The sequence below is a fragment of the Cervus elaphus genome, chromosome 20 (assembly GCF_910594005.1).
Source record: "Cervus elaphus chromosome 20, mCerEla1.1, whole genome shotgun sequence".
NCBI classification, from domain to species: Eukaryota; Metazoa; Chordata; class Mammalia; order Artiodactyla; family Cervidae; genus Cervus; species Cervus elaphus.
Window position 1 is genome coordinate 116,172,846 of NC_057834.1, and position 19,263 is coordinate 116,192,108.

Here is a 19,263-nt window from a genome sequence, read left to right on the forward strand (position 1 = left end):
CACCCATCCATCCAGCCCTCACTTTTAGTTTAGGCTTCACTTCCTCCATGATGGCTCACCAGACCATAGCCACACCCCCGCACACTCAGGTTAGGGGCCTGTGCTGAGCTGGACTGGATTTGTTGCAGCACTGAACAACTCTGAACTGAAACTCTCAGCTCACATGTTCTCCCTCCCCCTGACCCCAGACTGTGAGCTCCCCAAAGAGTCTGAGTTACTTCGTATCCTCAAGGCCTAGCAGAATGACTCGAAGTAAGCACACAGTAAATTTGGACTTACTAACCAAATTCAAACAAAGAAATAATGATGGTCATGTATCAATACTAATAAGGCGGTCACTTCCATCTCTAACATCCAGCCTTTCTGGGAACATTGTGAGAGCAGAGACCAGATCATAGTCATCTGTTTATTCCCTGAGCCAGCCCAGGGTCTGGCACGTAGCTGTCGTGCACCCAGTAGTTACTGAAGCAGTTAATTAATTGGAGCTGGAGCAAAACCAACTGGCGCTGGTGAGGAGAGACAAGAGTGGAGAAATTGGCGTTGAGTGCACAGGTAAGCCCTGCACGGTGCGGGGGGCTCTGTGCACTGTCCTCCCACGAGCGCCTTGGCGTCACTGTAAGGGCCCTGCGGTTACTTCCTCTTATGTAACAGGAAAACTGAGGCTCGGAGACACGGTGACCCCGTCCAAGTGGGGAAAGAAGCTGACCTTCCAGTCTGGATCGGAGCCCAGCCCTCACGCCTGCTCTGCGTCCCCGCATCAGGGAGGCTCCTTCCATGAGCCGCTTCAGTAGCTGTGACTTCTAGCCCACAGATAGTGGAATATAGTGAACATTCTCACCCACTCCCCTCTGCCTTCCAGGATTCTGCACTTCTTTATTTTCCCTCCCACCTCTCTAAAAGGCCCCCCTCTGTCCGCTCTGTAGTCTTCCTGCTCTGCTTGCCTGGGAAATGTCAGCACCCACTGAGTTCCTTCCTTTGCCTTCTGATGCTCCAAACTTTCCTTAGATAAGAAGCAATTTGTACTTTGATACTCAGTTCAGATTTTGCCTTCATGAGGGTAGAGTCTGTGTCAATCTGATCACTGACAGATCCCTTCGCACGGGCCTGGCACTGTGTAGGTGCTTGATAGATGGCTGTTATGATAGTGAATATTTGTATCATGTTTACTGTATGCCAGGCGCTAAGTGCTTTACTTGTAGTAACACATTTACATCTCACAGCAATCCTATGAAGTAGGAACTATTGATATTACTATCCCCACTTATTGGTAGGCAAATTAAGGCACAAGAGATTAGGTAAGTAATTTGCCCGAGGTCATACAGCTGGTAAACCAAGAAGTCAGATTCAAACACAGGCAGTTTGTCTCCAGAACTCAGGCAATGATCACTCCACCCCACTACTCCTCCTCCAGGTAGCCTCATGGAATCCCGAGGACAAGTTAGGGCCCCTTCTAATCCCTGTGCTTACCCCCAGTAGAGCACTTATCATATTATTGTGATTATTTGCACAGAAGTCTCCTCTGTGGACCATGACAGGTGTGTCCTCACTGGGCCTGGCATACGGCACAGTCAGTGTTATATGAATGAATGAATTACAAAACTGCCCTCTGAGGTGAAATATACAGGATCTACAATCCCTATCTCTTACATTGATAAACTGAGGCTTAGTGAGGTTAAATCATTTGCCCAAAGTCTCACAACTACTATATAGCATACTCTAGCTCTAAGGTAAATGCTTTTTCCATTATGTATTTTCATCAAACCAGCATTTAATTGAAGTGCTTTTAAGGGCACTTAAGTGCCCTTTTCCTTATGGAAATGGGGTCAGTTTTGACTCACACATCCATTCATCATTTAGGCTTTTTGTTAAACACAGATTTGCAGCCCCTACTCGACCCAGAAGTCTCAGGTTGGCCTGGGGCCACCAACTCCAGGGCAGTGTGGGCAATGCTTAGAGGACTTCCAGGAGATTTGGGACCCCAGAGGAGGCCCTCATGCAGGCAGTCAGAGGGGCTCTGTGGAGGGGTGAACCCCATCTAGGAGATCTGGCCAGAGTTCCCTCTGTAATGAATGGGCCGCCCAAGCCCAAGAGTCAGATCCCAGAGGTACAGAAGGCAGGCATCCTAGGGATCAGATCTGCCCCTCTGGGCTCAGGTCTCCAGGCCCCTGGAAATGTTCTTGCCTTCCTTGGGCACACACTGTAACATTTGCATAGGACTTTTCCAAGGAGGTGGCAACAAGGAGAGTCTTACTGAAACTTTTCTGTTTGGGGGGTCAGGTGGAAGCACATGCATGGGAAACCAGGTGTGGAGGCCAGGAACTTTGCTCTGCTCCAGAGGTGGATGCCAGGGCCTCAGCTGGACAGCGCATCCCACGTGGGAATCATTGTCTTCCTAGCGGGGTCTGCATAGTCCTTCTCTCATTTCAGAGCATTTCCAGACCAGCAGGCCTACCTTTCCTCATTTAACAGATGAGAAAATGGAGGGCCAGAGCAATGAAGTGACTTGGCCAAGGCCTCCCTTCTGGCCTCCTCAACCATACCAAGCATCAGTGGGGAACTGGCTTGCACAGTTATTGCCTACATGCCTCTGTTTCTTCATACAAAAAGGGGTACATTTTATGAGCTTTTTTATGTGCTATGGGAAGTCATGAACACATAATGAAGAACAGGTTCTGTGGAATAAGAATGGTCGTGTGCCATGGGGGTCCAGAGCCCTACTAAGGGAGCTCTCCTAGGAATCAGCAGTGCCAGGCATGCTCCAAATAGTGGAGGCCCCTGAGAAGAGAAAGGTGGGGATGCTACCAGAGGCTGGGGGTGTGCCCTGAGCTGGGCTGCTCCTTTCTTACTGACACTGTACCACTTTGTGCTTTGTAGCAGACATGCTCTGGTTAATGGAGTCCCAGGAGAAGGTGGTGGGCAGAGTGGGTGAAATGACCGAGGAAGGGAATACCCGGGGCCTGCTACAAGCTCTCTGAGCCATGCAGATCCATCAGAATTCTGACTCTGGAGGCAGTTTTCAGATTTTGATTCAAGTGTGGAGGCACCTCCTGTCACCAACTTCCAGCTCCCCAGTCGTCCTTCTGATGGAGGCAAAAAAAAGTACTGAAAAAGGAACAGTTTTCCTCTCTGAAGACAGAGAAAATCATTGATCCAACAACTGCTAACGAATAAGAATATCCAGTACACCTAAGTGTCCACTATGTGTCAGACACTGAGGACTTTACATCACTTGTGTTACTGAAGCCTCACAATGCTCCCATGAAAGCCTTAGTTCTACTTGCATGTGACAAAAAGGAGGAAATGTGACAAAAGCAGGACTCCAGCCCAGGTTCGCTTCCACACTGGCAGCCCTGCTCAGCCAGGCCTTGTGACCAAAGGTGCCGAGGATGCGTGAAAGGTGGTGCTGGAGTCTTGCCCAGCGGTGAGGCACGATGTGGTCCATCCTGAGGGGTGAAGGGGGGTTCTAGGTGCACAGAAAGGAGTGAAGAAAGCCCCAAGAGAAGGGGCTCCCAACACCTTCCTCCACCCCTCCTCCACCCATCCCCAGAGGATCAGTTCAGAGAAATGAGGGTGAAGAAAGTGGCCTCAACTCTCCTCCAAGTCGCCAACCAGTCTCTTCTGTAGAGGCAAAGAACAGTTTGCTTCCCCCACCCTGCACCTAGCTGGATGAGCCTGGAAAAGTCACTTCCCCTTCTCAGGATCCTCCGATATGACATGATGTGGCTGTGTTGCTTCAGAGAGGGGAGAGGGGAATGCAGAGGCACTTGGAGAGCTTGCAGGGTCACACTGTGCCTACTGCGCCTCTGACAAGGATGGTAAAGCATCCAAGGGGCTGCGTACTAGAGCATCAGGAGAAATTCCCAGGTAACTTACTGGCCTGGGCCTAGGAACCTGGAAGGGGGGGAGGGCGGGGCTGGTGGTCTGTACCTAGTTATCACCTCAAGCCTAGAGTCTGAACCACCCACTGGGGCACAAAGGCCTATTTGTGAGCCAGCTTCCTGCCCCCGACCTTGCCACCACCGCCGCCAGGAAAGAGAGCTAACATGTTGGGCTCCAGGCCAACCAGTATCGGGTCCTGAGCCAGTCACGCAGCTTGGAACTCACCCACCATACACAGTTTAAAGACTAGGGCGGTCCTAGTGCAAAAGAAGGGGTGGAGGGAATGGGCGGTGGGGCTGTGGGGATGGAAGTTAGAGTAGCAGAACTTTTTTATCTGAGGGCAGGAGGCCCAGGGTGGGGGCTGGGGCTGCCAGTGAGAATGGGTTAGGTCTCTTTCCTCCAAGCCCCATCCCTCCGCCATATCTTCATTTTGGTCAGAGACCTGGGGATTACAGGCTGGGTGCATACCAGCTAACTGCGCGTTCCTCCACGCATTTCTGAAGTGGAGTCGGAACTGAGATCCAGGCGACAGCCTAGCCTTAAGGCCCGTCCTCTTCGAATTTTCTTCCCGTGAAATGAGGTGGCCTGGCCGCTACCCTCCTCCGGGTAGTCTGATTCCAGGGTGGCCAGGAGGCGAGCCCAGAGTGGGTCACATAGCCCAGCAGTGGCTTAAGTCTGGACCGCCTGTCGCCCCTGGGGCTGATTCCCCAATTGCTGTTTCCAAAGACCATCTTGGGAGATGGACACCAGGAGAAGAAAGCTCCAGAAGACCACCCTGCGGGGGAACATCGTCTCCAAAGTCCCAGGAAGACCTGCAAATCACATGGGCCTCTGCACTGTTTTGTCTCTGCCAAATTGCCTCTCCCTCCCTCCTTTCCTCAGCCTGGTCAATTCCAGGTCCTTCCAAACTCAGCTCCAGGAAACTGTGAGAACTAATTTAAAGGGGGGAGGGGTCAGAAAGGAGACTGGTTTCAAGATAAATATATTATAACCCATAACTTTCTTGTGCTCCTGTCATAACTAGTTAGACATTATAATGCAAGCAAAGATTTCATTCACAAGAGCACATAAAATGCCAAGGAATGCTTAAGAAACAGAACTACAGGGGGAAAAAAACACAACAATTTACAAAGGGCTGTAAAAGTTGTGAATAAGTGAAAGTCATTCTGGGTCCTAGATGAAAAAATAGCATATTGGGAAGATGTATAATCTCCCTCAAAGTAATGTCTAAAGGCAGTTAAATCAAATTTCCAAAGGGTTTAACATTTTTCACTTTCTTTTTGGAACTAGCCTTAAAAATTCTAAAATATTTATTTAGAAGACTGTCTTTCCAAAATAACTCTGAGAATTTGGGGAGGGAGGAAAGAATCAGGAATCAGAAAGTGACTTGCCCTTTCAAGCATTACAGAACTACCATAATTAAAAGGGTGAGACTAGGGCAAAAGGAAATAGCTCCCTAGATGAGAAAGCGCAAAGAGGACCTGAGTCCACCTGAGAAGGCAGAGTATGGTATCTGGTCAGTGGGGACATGGTGAGTCATTAAGCGGTGCTATAATAACTGACTAATCATTGGGGGGAAATTAAACCACAAACTTACTTCACGTATTCCATATTAATATTTGAAAATTAATTTCAAAAATGTAAATAAATGTAAATGTTAAAGTGCTAATATAAAATATAAGTAAATGCTTTTGGATAGTTGGATTTGAAAAAACTCTTGTTAAGTATGATCTGTAAATAGAATAAAGAAAAAATGACAGATGTGACTAAATGAAAAATGTTAGTTTTGGTATAACAATAGCAACATAGGATCAACAAAAATGGAGAAATGCAGCATATGTCCAGATAAGAAGATACTGCTGATTTTACTATATGAAGCAATTACAGATTAAGGAAAAGAGAAGCTATGTGTTAGAAAAATAAGTAAAGACATACACAGATATTTTTTAAACATGAGTGAACAACTCATATGGGAAAAACTAAGGAAATGCCAATTACAGTGACAATAAGATCCCTTTTTCCTGCTTGAACTGGCAAAGATTAAAAAGATCAGCAAAATGCACTGCTGTTGGGTGTGTCCACTGATACAACTTTTCCTGAGTACTGACAGGTAGCAATCAAAAACTGAAAAAAAGCCTCTGAACCTCTGACTAGTCAATTTTATCTCTAGGAATTTATCCTAAGAAAATAATTAGGCAAACTCACAAAGGATGTTCATTGTATTTTTTTATTATAGCAAATATTGGAAACAAACTTAAATACCTATTAAAAGGGAACTGGCTAAATAAATTAGGGTATATTCATACAATGAAATATTAAGCAGGTCTTTAAAAGATTATGTAGATATATTGATTGGTATGAAAAGTGCTTAGCATATTTGCAAATTTTTAAAAATAACAAAAAGTATATTGTTGTAAATGGAGGCACACAGAAATATTCCAGATACACTTTGCTGGAATGTCTAAAATGTTTTACTTATCAGAACAGGCAATAATGTCTCCATTTGGGAAAGCTAAAGTCTTGCATCAGGGGTCCCTTTCTTCAGAAGGTTCCTTTCACCCTTCTTGGCCCACTCACACCTCAGCCCTGTACTCCCTGTGAGTTCAATGTTAGGTGACTGGGTCCACAGTTGGCCAATGAACTCTTTAAGGGCCCATCGCGGTTGATTTATCTCCAGTCCTCAGGGCCAGGCACTACAAGGTGCTCGATATTAATGAAATGAATGAATGACCAACGTTCACGTTTCCGTGAATAACCAGTGAGTTGAACAGAATGGAATCGACTGAAAGCTCCCAGGTCTGACCCTACCAGCCCAGAACTGAAGGTGAGAAGAAAAACGCCTGGGAATGGGAGTCGGATCTGGGTGCCGGTCTTCCTCTGGGCTCAGCAGCACTACAACCCCGTGCAAGTCACGTCGCCTCGCCGAACCTTGGAACCTCGCCGACTCTTGCGGAAAGGCGGCACGTCCCACCTCCCCCAAGGACTGCGGAACAAGCAAGACCGCACACACCAAGCGTTTAGCAGAGTAGCGGTACACAGTAGGCACTCAAAACTAGAAGCAAGTGGGAGGGTGATGAACATCAGTCTGCGCGTTTGTCCCCGGCTCAGATGCGCTCACCAAGAAGGATGTGGAGATAGGAAGCCAGGCGGCAAGGGGCAGCCGCCCCTCCCGGGAGCGACCTGCAGAGGCAAGGGCTTGAACCAGAGGAGGGCTTCGGCTGAGGCTCTGCCTTGGGGTTCCGGCCGCGCTCTCCGCGTGGATGACCCCGCTCCCTCCGCCTGCAGCTCGGTCCCCGATTCACGCCTTCACTGGGGGAGTTGAGAGCCCGGGAAGAGGCCAGTCCTGCGGGCGCCTGGGTAAGGGTTCCGAGAGGGGCCTCAGGCCCAGACATCCACCGTGCCCAGCGAGAGCTCGCGCCTGGAATCCGGCAGAACCTGGACTCTGGCTTCCCTGGTACACCCGAGTTCGAATTCTGCTGTGTCCCGTACTAGTTGTAAGATGTGCGACAAGTTACCTCACCTCTCTGAGTCTGTCTTCTCACCTGTCAAGTGGGATAACAGGACTTGCCTCTCAGAGGCAGAGGGTGCTGTGACTTACGAACGCACGTGAAGGAAGCTTGAGGCGGAGGGCCCCTCACAGGTCGAGCGCCTGACAAGTCACGCGCTACAATGGCAGAGGGTCTTTGTGGTTGCAAACCTGTATCTGAGTCTTTGGTCCTGGCCTAGGCCAGATCCGAGGCCTCGACCATGCAAAAAGACCATTTTAGGGGCTGAGGACCACGACTGCAAACCAGGCTGCGCTTCTCCCTGTCCATCTGGGGGTGCACGCGGCAGACAGTCTTAATGAACGTAGCTCGCGAGTTGATCCGGAGGAAGATGTCGTTGTGTGTCTGTGCGTGTACAGGTGTGTGTGTGTCCATGCGCAGGTCGTATGCACAAGAGCGTCTGTAGTTGTGCTGGAAACAGCGTGCTTGGGGCGGCCCGCGTAGACTCCTTCTCCCAAAGGCACTTTCCCTCTTTTCCCCGCGCCCCCTTCCCGGTAAGGAGTTTCAGCCAAACTAACGGAATCTGGCGCGGCCAGGGGAGGGGCAGGGACGGGAGGGGCGATTCCGTCCCGAAGCCACTGATTTGGGGATAATTACTTTTAATGTCAGAAAGATTTAGTTTAATATCATCTCTATTAGGCTGCCGGGAGGGTAATTAAACGGGACGCGCCGCAGCCGGCAAACAGATGGCTTCTGCTCGCTCCGCGGCCGAGGGCAAACAGCGCAAAAGTCAGTGCCTCGGGATCCCCCATCGGCGGCGTCCCGGCCCGGCTCCTACTCGGCGCCAGCGCGCCCCGCCCCCAGCCCTCTCTGCGCCCTCCTACAGCCCCCACCCCCGGCCTCCCCCTGGGCCCCCACCGGGGCCATCCCTCTGTACCCCACCGCTGCCTGGGCGGGGGCGAAGGTTGGGGGCCAGTCTCAGACAGGCTCACCCGGGGCCCCCACATCTTGGCACAGCAGAACTGTGTGTGCAGAAGAGTTTGAGCTAAGAGGACATGTGTGAGCGAGTGTGTATGTGTGCGATTGTGTGAAGACGGGCTTTCTGCTCTCCGCACCTCATTTGTCCCAGAGGTCTGACTTTCTCTGCCCAGGGTCCGGCGGCCCGCAGGGCCCTGTAGTAGTTGGGATAGGTCCCTGGACGAGCCAGGCACAAGTTCGTATGCTCCGGTCTGGGTGTTCAGTCACCTGGGTGGGAGTCTGTGGACCTCGGGGTGAGAGGTCACACACCGAGTGGATGTCTCAGAATGAGAACATGCTTATGAGAGGCCTGTGAAGTCCATCAAACTTTCGGAACGAGTCCTCTGGGGTGGGACAGCAGCGTCAGAGATGCGTTTAGATCCCCTGGAGAAGAACATGGCAATACACTCTAGTTTTCTTTCCTGGGAAATCCCATGGACAGAAGAGCCTGATGGGCTACATTCCATGGGGTCACGAGTTGGACACGACTAAGCAATTAAACCACCACCACCACCTGAGGTGCTCAGGTGTGAGGGTGTGTCCAAGACTTGTGCAGAATGAGGTCACACGTGCAGACTGTGTGTCAAGCTGTGAAGCCATACTCCGGCACGTGTTAGGGGCATGGCCCCTAATGCCTCAATCTGGGCATGCTTTCCCCACCCTTGGAGGTTAGGTCCAGTGACCACCTTCCTGTCTGCTCCCCTCTGAAAGCATAGCTCAAATCAGGACTAGCTCTAAGTGGCCTATGGAGGTGTGAGTACAGCCACCTCGTCGGAGGACGGTTACTCTGACTCCTTCCATGACACATGCACTCACATGAGCACAGGGCGACATCAGAACCTCAGAGACATCAAAAGAAAAGGTTGTGGTCCCGGACCTCTTGGGTTGTGAATGCGAGGAGAGAGGCCAGGCTCTAGGGATGGGCAGGTTCCCTCTGGTTGAGCAGGGGTCCAGGCTGTGTCCTCTCCCCATCTTAAGGAAATGAGATTCCTTCTACACCACCAGGATAAAACACGGGGACCCTAAACCCCGTGGCTTGACCCTTGGCTGCCGCAGGATCACTGGGATGGGAGTGGGGGACTCTCACAGCGGCCTGGCCTCAACGCCCACTCCGCCCCCCCCCCCCCCCCGCCTCCCAAACTAGGCGGACGTCTATACTTCTTTTCGTTTGAGGTTTAAAATGACTCGAAAACTTTATCCAAGGGAGCTCTGAGAGGCGCCTGGCCTCCGGCGCCAGATTCTCTTCTCTCTCCTCCAGCCACCGCCCGCCCCCCTGCTAGGGGGCAGTTAACGCACAGATTTCCTTAACCTCATAACCTCAAGGTGCTGGAGGTGGGGGTCTGCGTCCCATACCCCTGCAGGACTGTTATCCGTTACCCTCACTCGGAGCGGGAGACCCAACGGGGGCTGACGCCTTTCTCTCTCAGGCTCCAGCGAGTGGAATTTGCTAGGGGCGAACAGCCGGTTTCTGTCATTATCGAAGACCGTCAAGGTCTGAGCATGTCGCGCGCGGGCCTGGTCAACTTTCTGGAAGCAATGCTTCCGCGCACCAGCCCCTCCCCTGCCGGGGTCCCCGGCTTGGCTTCGCGGAGGAGCTTGCTCGATGGTCTGCGGCTTGCGGTGGCAACCCCGCTAGTCTAGCCTTCCCACCCCAGTTGCCCAGCCCGGGACTCCAAGGCGGCTGCGCTGGCAGCAGTTGACCTCGCAGGTGGGAAGGGCTGCGTCCGGAGGCTCCCGGACGAATCTCCTCGCCCAGGACGGAGGGCCAGAGCCTGGGGGCCCTGTAAGTTCGAAAAAGCAACGCGGAAACGCTTGGTCGGGAGTGGAGAGAGAACGACAGGAAATTCGTTTTTCTTTTCTCATGAATTAAATGAATTTTCTTTACTTTCGGAGTAAAGAGAAAAAAAGAATGAGAGAACATTAGAACGAGGAAAAGACAGAAAGAAAAGGGAAAGAGAGTCAGAGCCAGAAAAACCCGAAGCGATCCCGCCCGAGGACCGCGGCATTAATTCCAGATGTTGCCATTCAAAAGGGAAATAAAATCCGAAACCTGTTACCTCAGCGCACCAAGCAGTTCCTCAGAGCCGTGACGTCAGGACGGGAGAGTGTGACCAAAGTTTAAAACTACTCTTGGGGGCCCGCGGCGACCTTGTCTCCGGACCGGAAGGACAGACAGACTGATGTGCGTCCTGCGTCCAAGGGGATCTGGGAAGTCGGAGAGGCCACTTTTTACTTTCGTTTAAAAAAGAAAATCAAACTGCTAACTTAAAACAACGACGAAAATAATCCCACCACCACGGAAAAGGTACCTGGATGCTGCAAAAGTGAGGAAAAGAAAGCGCAAGATGGGCAGAAGGACGGAGTAGGGGGGCTGGGAGGGGAAAGGCGCAAAGCGCACTGCCCGGGCGGGCGCCGACAGGAAGGGCAATTTCATTTCTCCTCTCCCGGCTCCTTTCTAAAAACGAAAATCGTCAAGCCACACTTACCCTCCGTGATGCCTATCGTATCAGGACTTTTAAAATAAAGGACCTGCGTTTTAAAGGCGGCAAAGGGGGAAAAAAATTGTCTCAGCTACCCCAAACGCGTCGGACTCTGGAGCAAGCCGAAACAGAGAGGGATAAAGGCAGGAAAAATCTTCCTGGCATTTATGCCTTGAGCACCCTCCCTTCTCCACCCCCGTGCTCCCGTTCCACCCCCACCCCGGCCGCGGTAATTGAATTGTCACCTGCCCCCATCCCGCCCCCGGCCGCCAGGGCTACTTGGGAATGTCGGCCTTGCCAAGCGCCCCTAGCCAGTGAGAGCGGCGCAGCGGAGCCCGCGGCCCAGAAACCGAAGGGTTACACACGTCTACGTAGAGGCGCACCGGACACGGTAATTAGGCGCAATTCACACACTCTCGGGCACACGGAAACTACTTGTCACGGTATTTTCAACGCTCCTCCTTGCCCACTTTTTTCCACTCCTTCCCTGGCGCGCCCCCTCCCCTCCCCTCCCCGAGGCGCTCAGAGAAGCTTTTGGAGTTTCGAATCTTTCGGACACTGTAGAATGCGGGGCTCCCCGGACGCGGGCCCGGCCAATCAGAGCGCCGTCTGCCTCCCCTGGCCAATGGCAGGCGCCACATTGTTGTCCAATTCTGTCTAATGGAGCCCTAAGGAGCAACAATAGAGCGGGCGAGCGGCTCATTGAGAGTCTGGCAGCGCCGGGCAACTGCGGCCCGGCTGTGCGCAGCGTCCGGCGCGCTCCGCGAAGGGACGCGGCGAGGGCCGGGTCGCGGGTTCCAGCCAGTCGATCCCTAAACGGTCCCCCGGCTGCGATTTCCGACGGAAGGGTTGGACTGCGCGGCGTTCAGAGGGGGTCCGGAAGTTCGGACATGGTGACTGAAGGAGGGTGACGTGGTCAGATCAGGGGCCGGGGGCAAAGGGAAGAGGCTGAGAGCGCCAGCGTCGCGGGCGGAGCTGGAAGGCGCGCAGCGCCCGCGGAGGAGGATCCCCGAGCCCAAGGCAGGTAGTTGAGGGCCTCAGGGAGGGCGGGGGTACGCGGCCCGGCCTTCCGCCCCTGTTGACGAAACCCGGGCCACTCTGGCTTTAGGGACTGCGCGGCTCGAGGGGCCTGAGGGAAGAGGCAACGCTCACTGGAACGGGGTCCAGAATTCTTGGGCGGAGACACCATGATCCGGTCCTGGGCTCGGGCCGGGATCCCGGGACCCAGAGGAGGCCGCGGCGGAAGCCTAGAGTTGGGCCTTCGTGGGCCTTCAGAGGCCAAGGCGCAGGGGGGACTCCTGTGTTCTCCGAGACCCAGTTCCAGAGGCGACTCCCAAAGCCTCGGTCCTGCCAACTTGGGCCGTTCAAGTCCCACGAACCCAACTCCGAGACCAGAACTTGGGAAATCTGCTCCCGAGCGGGGTCCCGCGGGGCCCCAGGATGGGGAGGGCGTGTCTGACGACTGGATCCTTAAACCAGGAGGGGAGGGGAAGGCTGGGTGAGTGGCTCGGCGAAAAGGCTCTCACTTCTGCAATGCCTGATTTCTGCAAGATACTTTTTCTTCCCCGACTTCTCCGGACTACAAGGCTAAAAACTTGTTTTTACTCGATCCCCAGCCCAGCCTATGCCTGAGGGTTCTTTTTTTCACGCACACACCTCTCTCCCGCGTGGACCCTCGGTCCCAGACCCCAATATCACCTGTTTCTCGCTGTTTCTCTCGCTTCTCATGGTAATCTTCGGGGTGGGTTTGCCTATTGAAAAGAAGTTTCTTGCTCTGAATTTTCTCTTTAAGCCTCATCCCCAGGCCTCCTAAACTCAGCTTCACAACCATTTTTCTCTTACTCTCCGGAGGCTCGTACCTTGGAATTTGGAGCCTCCACATTCCCACGGGCCCCTGGGCCTAACTTTGCCCCTGAGTTTATTTCCTCGCCTTCATTCCACTTCCTAGAGCTTTTTTTTTTTTTTCTTTCTATTCTTGATTTTTTTCCTCTCTCTCATTCACCCCTCACCAGCGAAAACTGTTCCAGCCCCACCAGCTGATCTCCATGGTTTAGTACCTCCCTCCTCGTCACCCTTCTACAAAACCGAATGTTTCGCTCCGGATTTTCCTGCTTTGGTTGGTCTTGGCATCAGTCTAATTGTTGGGTCAAATTTTTCTCTCTAATCCGAGTCCCATCAAACAAACATTCTTCTCTACCCGACTAACCTCAATTATGCTAAAGTTTGGGGTATTTTTTAAAAAAGAACCCACGTTACACTCATCTGAACCAGTGACTTTAAAACTTTTTTCCCCAGCGGAACCACTGATTCAAATGAAATCTACACACAGTGCATAAATGAGTTATAAGAAGAACTCTGAAGGGAGTGGGGTGAAGGAGCTGGGCATTTACAAGGAGGCGCCAAAGCAACTCCTCCCAGCAATTTGGTAACTGCTAGCCAAACTGTCCGCTGCCGAAATGCCCCTCTCTAAACCTGGATTCCTCAAGGGTGCGCTTTAGCTTAATGCACCATGCGCTCCTCACCGCAAGTTTCTCCTCTCTTCCCATGGTCTTCCACGCCAGGTCCTGCCATGGAGCTGCGCTCTGAGCTGCCCAGCGTACCCGGCGCGGCGACGGCGGCGGCGACAGCGACGGGGCCGCCCGTGGCTTCGGTGGCGTCGGTGGCAGCGGCGGCGGCGGCGGCCGCTTCGCTACCGGTGAGCGTGGCGGGCGGCTTGCTACGGGCGCCGCCGCTGCTGTTGCGGGCTACGGAGAAGTACCCGCGGACGCCCAAGTGCGCGCGCTGCCGCAACCACGGCGTGGTGTCTGCGCTCAAGGGCCACAAGCGCTACTGCCGCTGGAAGGACTGCCTGTGCGCCAAGTGCACGCTCATCGCAGAGCGCCAGCGCGTCATGGCGGCGCAGGTGGCGCTGCGCAGGCAGCAGGCGCAGGAAGAGAACGAGGCGCGCGAGTTACAGCTGCTCTACGGCACCGCCGAGGGCCTGGCGCTGGCCGCCGCCAATGGCATAATCCCGCCGCGACCGGCCTACGAGGTCTTTGGCTCTGTGTGCGCAGCCGACGGCGGGGGGCCGGGAGCTGGAGCGCCCGCCGGGGCCGGGGGCGGCGCCGCGGGCGCGGGGAGCTCAGGTGAGGAGAAGGGAGCAGGGACGGGTCAAGGGATGCGAGGCCTTAGGGACTTAATCTAGGTACTGAAAGAGTAGAATCCCGTTCTCCAAATGCCTCAACTGCTGGAGTTGGCCGCGCACCCAGCTCCTAATTTGGGGCACAAACACACAAAACTCTCCTTTCTCCCCTTTCTGAAGCGTTTGGACTTTATTCCTTTCTCCCACCCCAGGCCCCAAGTAAAGCTTTTAATCTTAACGCCTCTACCCAAACGCAGGGATGTCCCAGCTTCCTTGGTTAGTTCACTGGGTCATCTCCCGAGCGCGAAAACCCACGCGTCTTACCTTTTCCTTCTTATTGCGCTTCTCCACACGCCGCAGATTACCCACCCCACCCCCAATCCCCCCACCCCCGCCCTCGCCCCGCTCCTTCCCAACTCTCTTCAGAAATCCCACCGTCTCCAAATCTCCTCCCCCGCCCCGCTTCGTTTATTCTAGGTATTGAAGACACCGAATTCCTTTTCCACCCCTCAGTCCCCCGGGCGAGATTCCTTTTCTTCTGTTCCCAGTGTTCCCTGATCAACCGCCCTGCTCCTTTTTTCCAGCTTCTTTCCCCACTCGGCTCCCTTTTCTCAGAGTATGCGCTCTCTCCCTTCTCTCAATCCCGTTTCCTTTTCCCCTCTATCTCCTGTCCAGCCCTACTCTTTTTGAGACTCCTTAGGCTGTTTTGGTAGGGCTGGAAATTAGGCCAGTGGGGATCTTAGCTTCCAGTTTGGGAGGGAAGAACTTCTTAGCTCTTGATTTTGGAGAGGATGGATTAGAAACAGAGGCTCTACTTTTGCCTGTAGAGAGGTTTGGGATCTTATGAACGCCCAAGGTACCTTCCCTTACAGGCTGTGCTGCCCAGGGCCAGAGAACACCCGGGGCTGGGTTGGCTCTTGGAATCACAGGGATAGAGTGAGGCCTTCTATACAGCGTGGTGGTACAGGTGCGACATGTGTTGGCTGCTTTTTGAACTTTGGGTCAGGCCACTTCTCCAGAGCAGAGCAAGACTAGCAAGAGTGAAGATGTTAGGCACAGTCGTAGGAAGAGGGTCCCTGGACATTGAGTTTACAGGGCATAGTGGTTGGGGTCTGGGTACAGAAAGAGTGTGCTCTAACAGCCTGGAAAGAGAGCTAGGGCTCTAGGAGTTCAGAGAGGAAGGAATGCTGGAGCAAAAAGACGGGCTTTGGAGCCCAGTGAATGAGGATCGTGGGGCTCAGAGGGAAAGGAAGCTGGGATCCGAAGGGCTCAGGTGCCACAGGGTGCGGTCATTTCCGTGCTAACCCCTCCTTACATACCCCTTTCTCCCCTCCTAGAGGCCAAGTTACAGAAGTTTGACTTGTTCCCCAAGACGCTGCTTCAGGCAGGCCGCCCAGGCAGCCCGCCGCAGCAGCCGGGAAAGCCCTTATCACCCGACGGCGCGGACTCGGGTCCTGGGACATCGTCCCCAGAGGTGCAGCCGGGCTCGGGCTCGGAGAACGGCGACGGCGAGTCCTTTTCGGGGTCACCCCTGGCCCGGGCCTCCAAAGAGGCAGGTGGCAGCTGCCCAGGCAGTGCTGGCCCCGGAGGTGGCGGCGAGGAGGACAGCCCGGGATCCGCCAGCCCTTTGGGTTCAGAATCCGGTTCCGAGGCCGACAAAGAAGAGGCGGAGGCCTCGCCCGCGCCAGGGCTGGGCGGGGGCCCGGGTCCACGGCAGCGGACGCCGCTGGACATCTTGACGCGCGTCTTCCCGGGCCACAGGCGGGGCGTCCTGGAGCTGGTGTTGCAGGGCTGCGGCGGCGACGTGGTGCAGGCCATCGAGCAGGTGCTCAACCACCACCGCGGGGGCCTGGCGGCCGGCCTCGGCCCCACCGTGCCCCCAGACAAGGCCGCAGTTGGGGCGGTAGGCGCCGCGGACGACGCGTGGCCAGGCCGCGTGGACGCCGCGGCTGCCGGGGGCCCGGGGCTCCCCGCGCCGCTGCAGGCGGGCCCCGCCGCACCTCCGCACCACAGACCTTTGCTGGCCGGCGCCATGGCGCCCGGGGCTCTGGGCTCGCTGAGCAGCCGCTCGGCCTTCTCGCCATTGCAGCCCAACGCCAGTCACTTCGGCGCCGAGGCCGGCGCCTACCCGCTGGGCGCGCCGCTCGGCCTCAGCCCCCTGCGCCTGGCCTACTCGGCGGCGGCGGCGCACAGCCGCGGCCTGGCCTTCATGGCTCCCTACTCCACCGCTGGCCTGGTGCCCACCCTCGGCTTCCGCCCGCCCATGGACTACGCCTTCAGCGATCTCATGCGCGACCGCTCGGCCGCCGCCGCTGCCGTGCACAAGGAGCCAACCTACGGCGGCGGCCTGTACGGGCCCATGGTCAACGGAGCCCCGGAGAAGCAGTAGGGCGAGCGGCCCCGAGCCTGTTGGCCCCCAAACAGGGACCAGCCCGGTCCCCGCGGGCCGCCGGCCAGTCCTCGCCTGGTGCGCGCTCTGCGCCCCGGCTAGGGTCCTCTCGCTCCATGGTGGTTTTCAGTTTTGTTTTGGACAGTGGGTGGGGAGAGCCGAGCAGAGAGGAGCAGCTTCGGGTGCAGATATTCTCGGAGGGGATGCGCCGCCCAGATCCTCGACCCCGATCCCCTCATCAAGGCTCCCCAGCCCTTCGAAAGGCCAGGAATTCTTGCGAATTCAGAGGCTGCAGCCGCCGCGCCAGCTCCTGCCTCTCCTGTCTCTGTGCTCGTCCCACCTGCCCACGCTCGCAAATGGATGGCAGGATAGGTCTGTCTTATGTGTCTCCCCTTTCCTTAAAAAAGTTTAAATATTCTCTCTAACAAATATAAATTTAGGATGTATAAATCTCTTGGCACTGAGTCGAGTCTTTGGGACACACATATATATCGATATCAATTGTAAAAAAAAAAAGGAAACAAATTCTAAGGTGCACTTTCCTCGTTGCGGTATTTGTCGCTCTCTTTGTTGCTTATGCCGATAAGCATGGGTTTCCTTGGTGCAGTGTGAGTTTTTATATATGTATAAATCTATATATAAACTATACATATATATACAAGCCAGTGTATAATGTTATAAAATGGAATTCTAAGTTATTAATTGTAATCTGTAGGTGACCTCGGTATTAACGTGAAAAATATTCAAAAACAAGCAAAAAAAAAAAAAAAGGACAAAACGGAAAAAATTAGACTATGCGCGCTTTGTACTTATCAGGTTTTATAGATGAAATATATCGTAAACTCGAGACGAATCCTGCCCACCCGCCCCTCTTGCCTGCGGCGGGTCTCTCGCTAAGGAACGGTCAAGGTGCACACGAAAGCAGGAGCGGAGTGACGTGTGACTGAGCCAGAGCCGCCCGCTGGAGCCCATCCCCGCCTCCCCGGACTCGCCAAACACCTCGGCCGAAGGGCCGGCAGCGGGAAACGCTGCCGCAGAGAATGGCTCTCTTTGTGCTTTCCTTTGCATAGACATGAGCTAGAAATAAATGTTATTTTCTAAGAAAACAACACCGAATCCCGTCCCGCTTCTCGGGCGGCCGGGTTGAAAGATCTTAATTTCTCGCGGGAGCCGCGGTGCCCGGGAGAAGCTTGGCCGAGGTCCGGCGGGTGCTACGACCCTCGGGGTGCTGGACGAGGAGACTTTTAGCCGCGCCCGGGAGAGGCGTGCGCTCAGCCCTCCAGGAGGAGTGGCGCCCGCTGCTCGCGTGGGACCTGGTGTCCCTCCAGCTCCCGCTCGGGCGGGCGGCGGGGTCGCCTGGTCAGTGCTGTCTGTTCCTGGAATCCTGCGAGGCTGGCAGAGCGGCTCCTGTTCTTTGGGCGCAGATCTGGGCGCCCACCGCGCGCCTCCCTGCTGGATTTTGGAACTAACCGCAGCCGAAGCACAACCAGGCGACTGGAGCGGGAAAGCCAAGACCGTGTTCCGTCAGAGGCCTGGGAGTTATTGTGGGGTGATGGGGTGATGGGGTGGTGGGGTGATGGGGTGGCGGGGTGCTGCCTTCGCCCTAGGCAGTGTAATCTGGGAGCGGCAGTGAGGACGCGCTTTCCAGCCCGACCCTCAGTCCTCACTCCGCACCCCTTTTTCCTTCCCTGCTTTAGCGGAGCGGAGGAAATTGGCGGCTCCGGGCCGACCCCCTCCTCCGGCCTCCCGCGTCCCTCCAGCTCCCAGCTGGGTGACTCCCCCTCTCCGAGAAACCGGGCGCGCCCCTCCCCTAGGCTGGGCCGGCGGCTTCCCAAGGTAAACTTCTGGGGCCGACTCGAGTTCCGCCAGGCGGTGAAACTTAATAGCAGGACAAGAAAACGGTTTAATAAAGAAGGGCTTTAATAGGGAACTAATTTGATTGAGTTGCCTAATTCCACTTTAATTGGAAAGGGGTTTCGCTGTTTGGTTATAAAGTGAGAGGGTGAGGGAGAGCTGGAAGTGGGGGGCGGTGAGAAGGAGCGAGAGAAGAAAGATGGGGCAAGAGAGATCGTTCGAGATAGGCAATGAAGATAAGGAAAGGAGAGAGGGGGGAAGAAGAAAAGAAAGAGGAAAAAGTTACCTAGGAAGTAGAGAGGAAGGCGGGAGAAAGTGAGCGGAGCTTCTAGAAGTGTGAACTTGCTTGTGCTTCAAGGCTGCGCTCTCCTGCCTCCCAACTCCAGGTTTTCGGATGCCTCGAGGTGTCTCTCATTCCGGGTTCCAGCCACCCCTCCTCAGCATCTGCCTTCATCCCCACTCGAGGTGAACTTAAGATCGGCTTTGAGCTCCTGGTTTCAGGAGGGATCTATACTGGGTGCTCCGAAGTTTTTGGTTCCTGATGGTCCTCAAGCCAGGCCTAGGGAGGCTGCCTAGGGGCCCATGTTACCCATTCTCTAAAATACCTAGAACTTCATAGATTCCAAGGTCATTGTTTTAGTTCATCCTCACAGGCAAATCATCAGGAAACTGAGATCGAGTGGTTCAGGGACTTGTCCACCCATTCGGGGACCTTGGATCTCTTTTCCTTTCCATTTTCCCACTCCTCCTCCTCTCTTTAAGCGGTCTTGGCTGACCGACGGTGGGGACTCTGCGGAAATCGCCTCCTGTGTACACACGCGGCCCAGAGAGGAGAAACGACTCGCTCCTAGCGCCCAGAGAGGCCGCGGGGCCTCCGTTAGGTTCGAACGTCTTCTTTCATAGAGCTCAGAACGGTTCTCAGGCGGTGGAAGTTAGAGGGGGTGGGGTAGTGGGGTAGTGGGGTTCCAAGGTTCCGCTTCTCGCTGGTCCGATGGAAACCCAGGGCAGTCAGTCACGGCCTCGGCGCCTGGCGAAGGC

At 54.7% G+C, this 19,263-nt stretch overlaps 1 protein-coding gene across 1 annotated transcript; it reads left to right on the plus strand.

Moving 5' to 3' along the window:
• Positions 1–11,457: 11,457 nt before the first annotated feature.
• On the plus strand, positions 11,458–16,875 carry DMRTA2 (DMRT like family A2). Its single transcript, XM_043878871.1, has 3 exons — positions 11,458–11,881; positions 13,423–13,986; positions 15,320–16,875. Exons 2-3 carry the CDS (start codon positions 13,431–13,433, stop codon positions 16,369–16,371), a joined length of 1,608 nt encoding a protein of 535 aa, XP_043734806.1. The 5' UTR covers positions 11,458–11,881; positions 13,423–13,430; the 3' UTR covers positions 16,372–16,875.
• Positions 16,876–19,263: the final 2,388 nt, after the last annotated feature.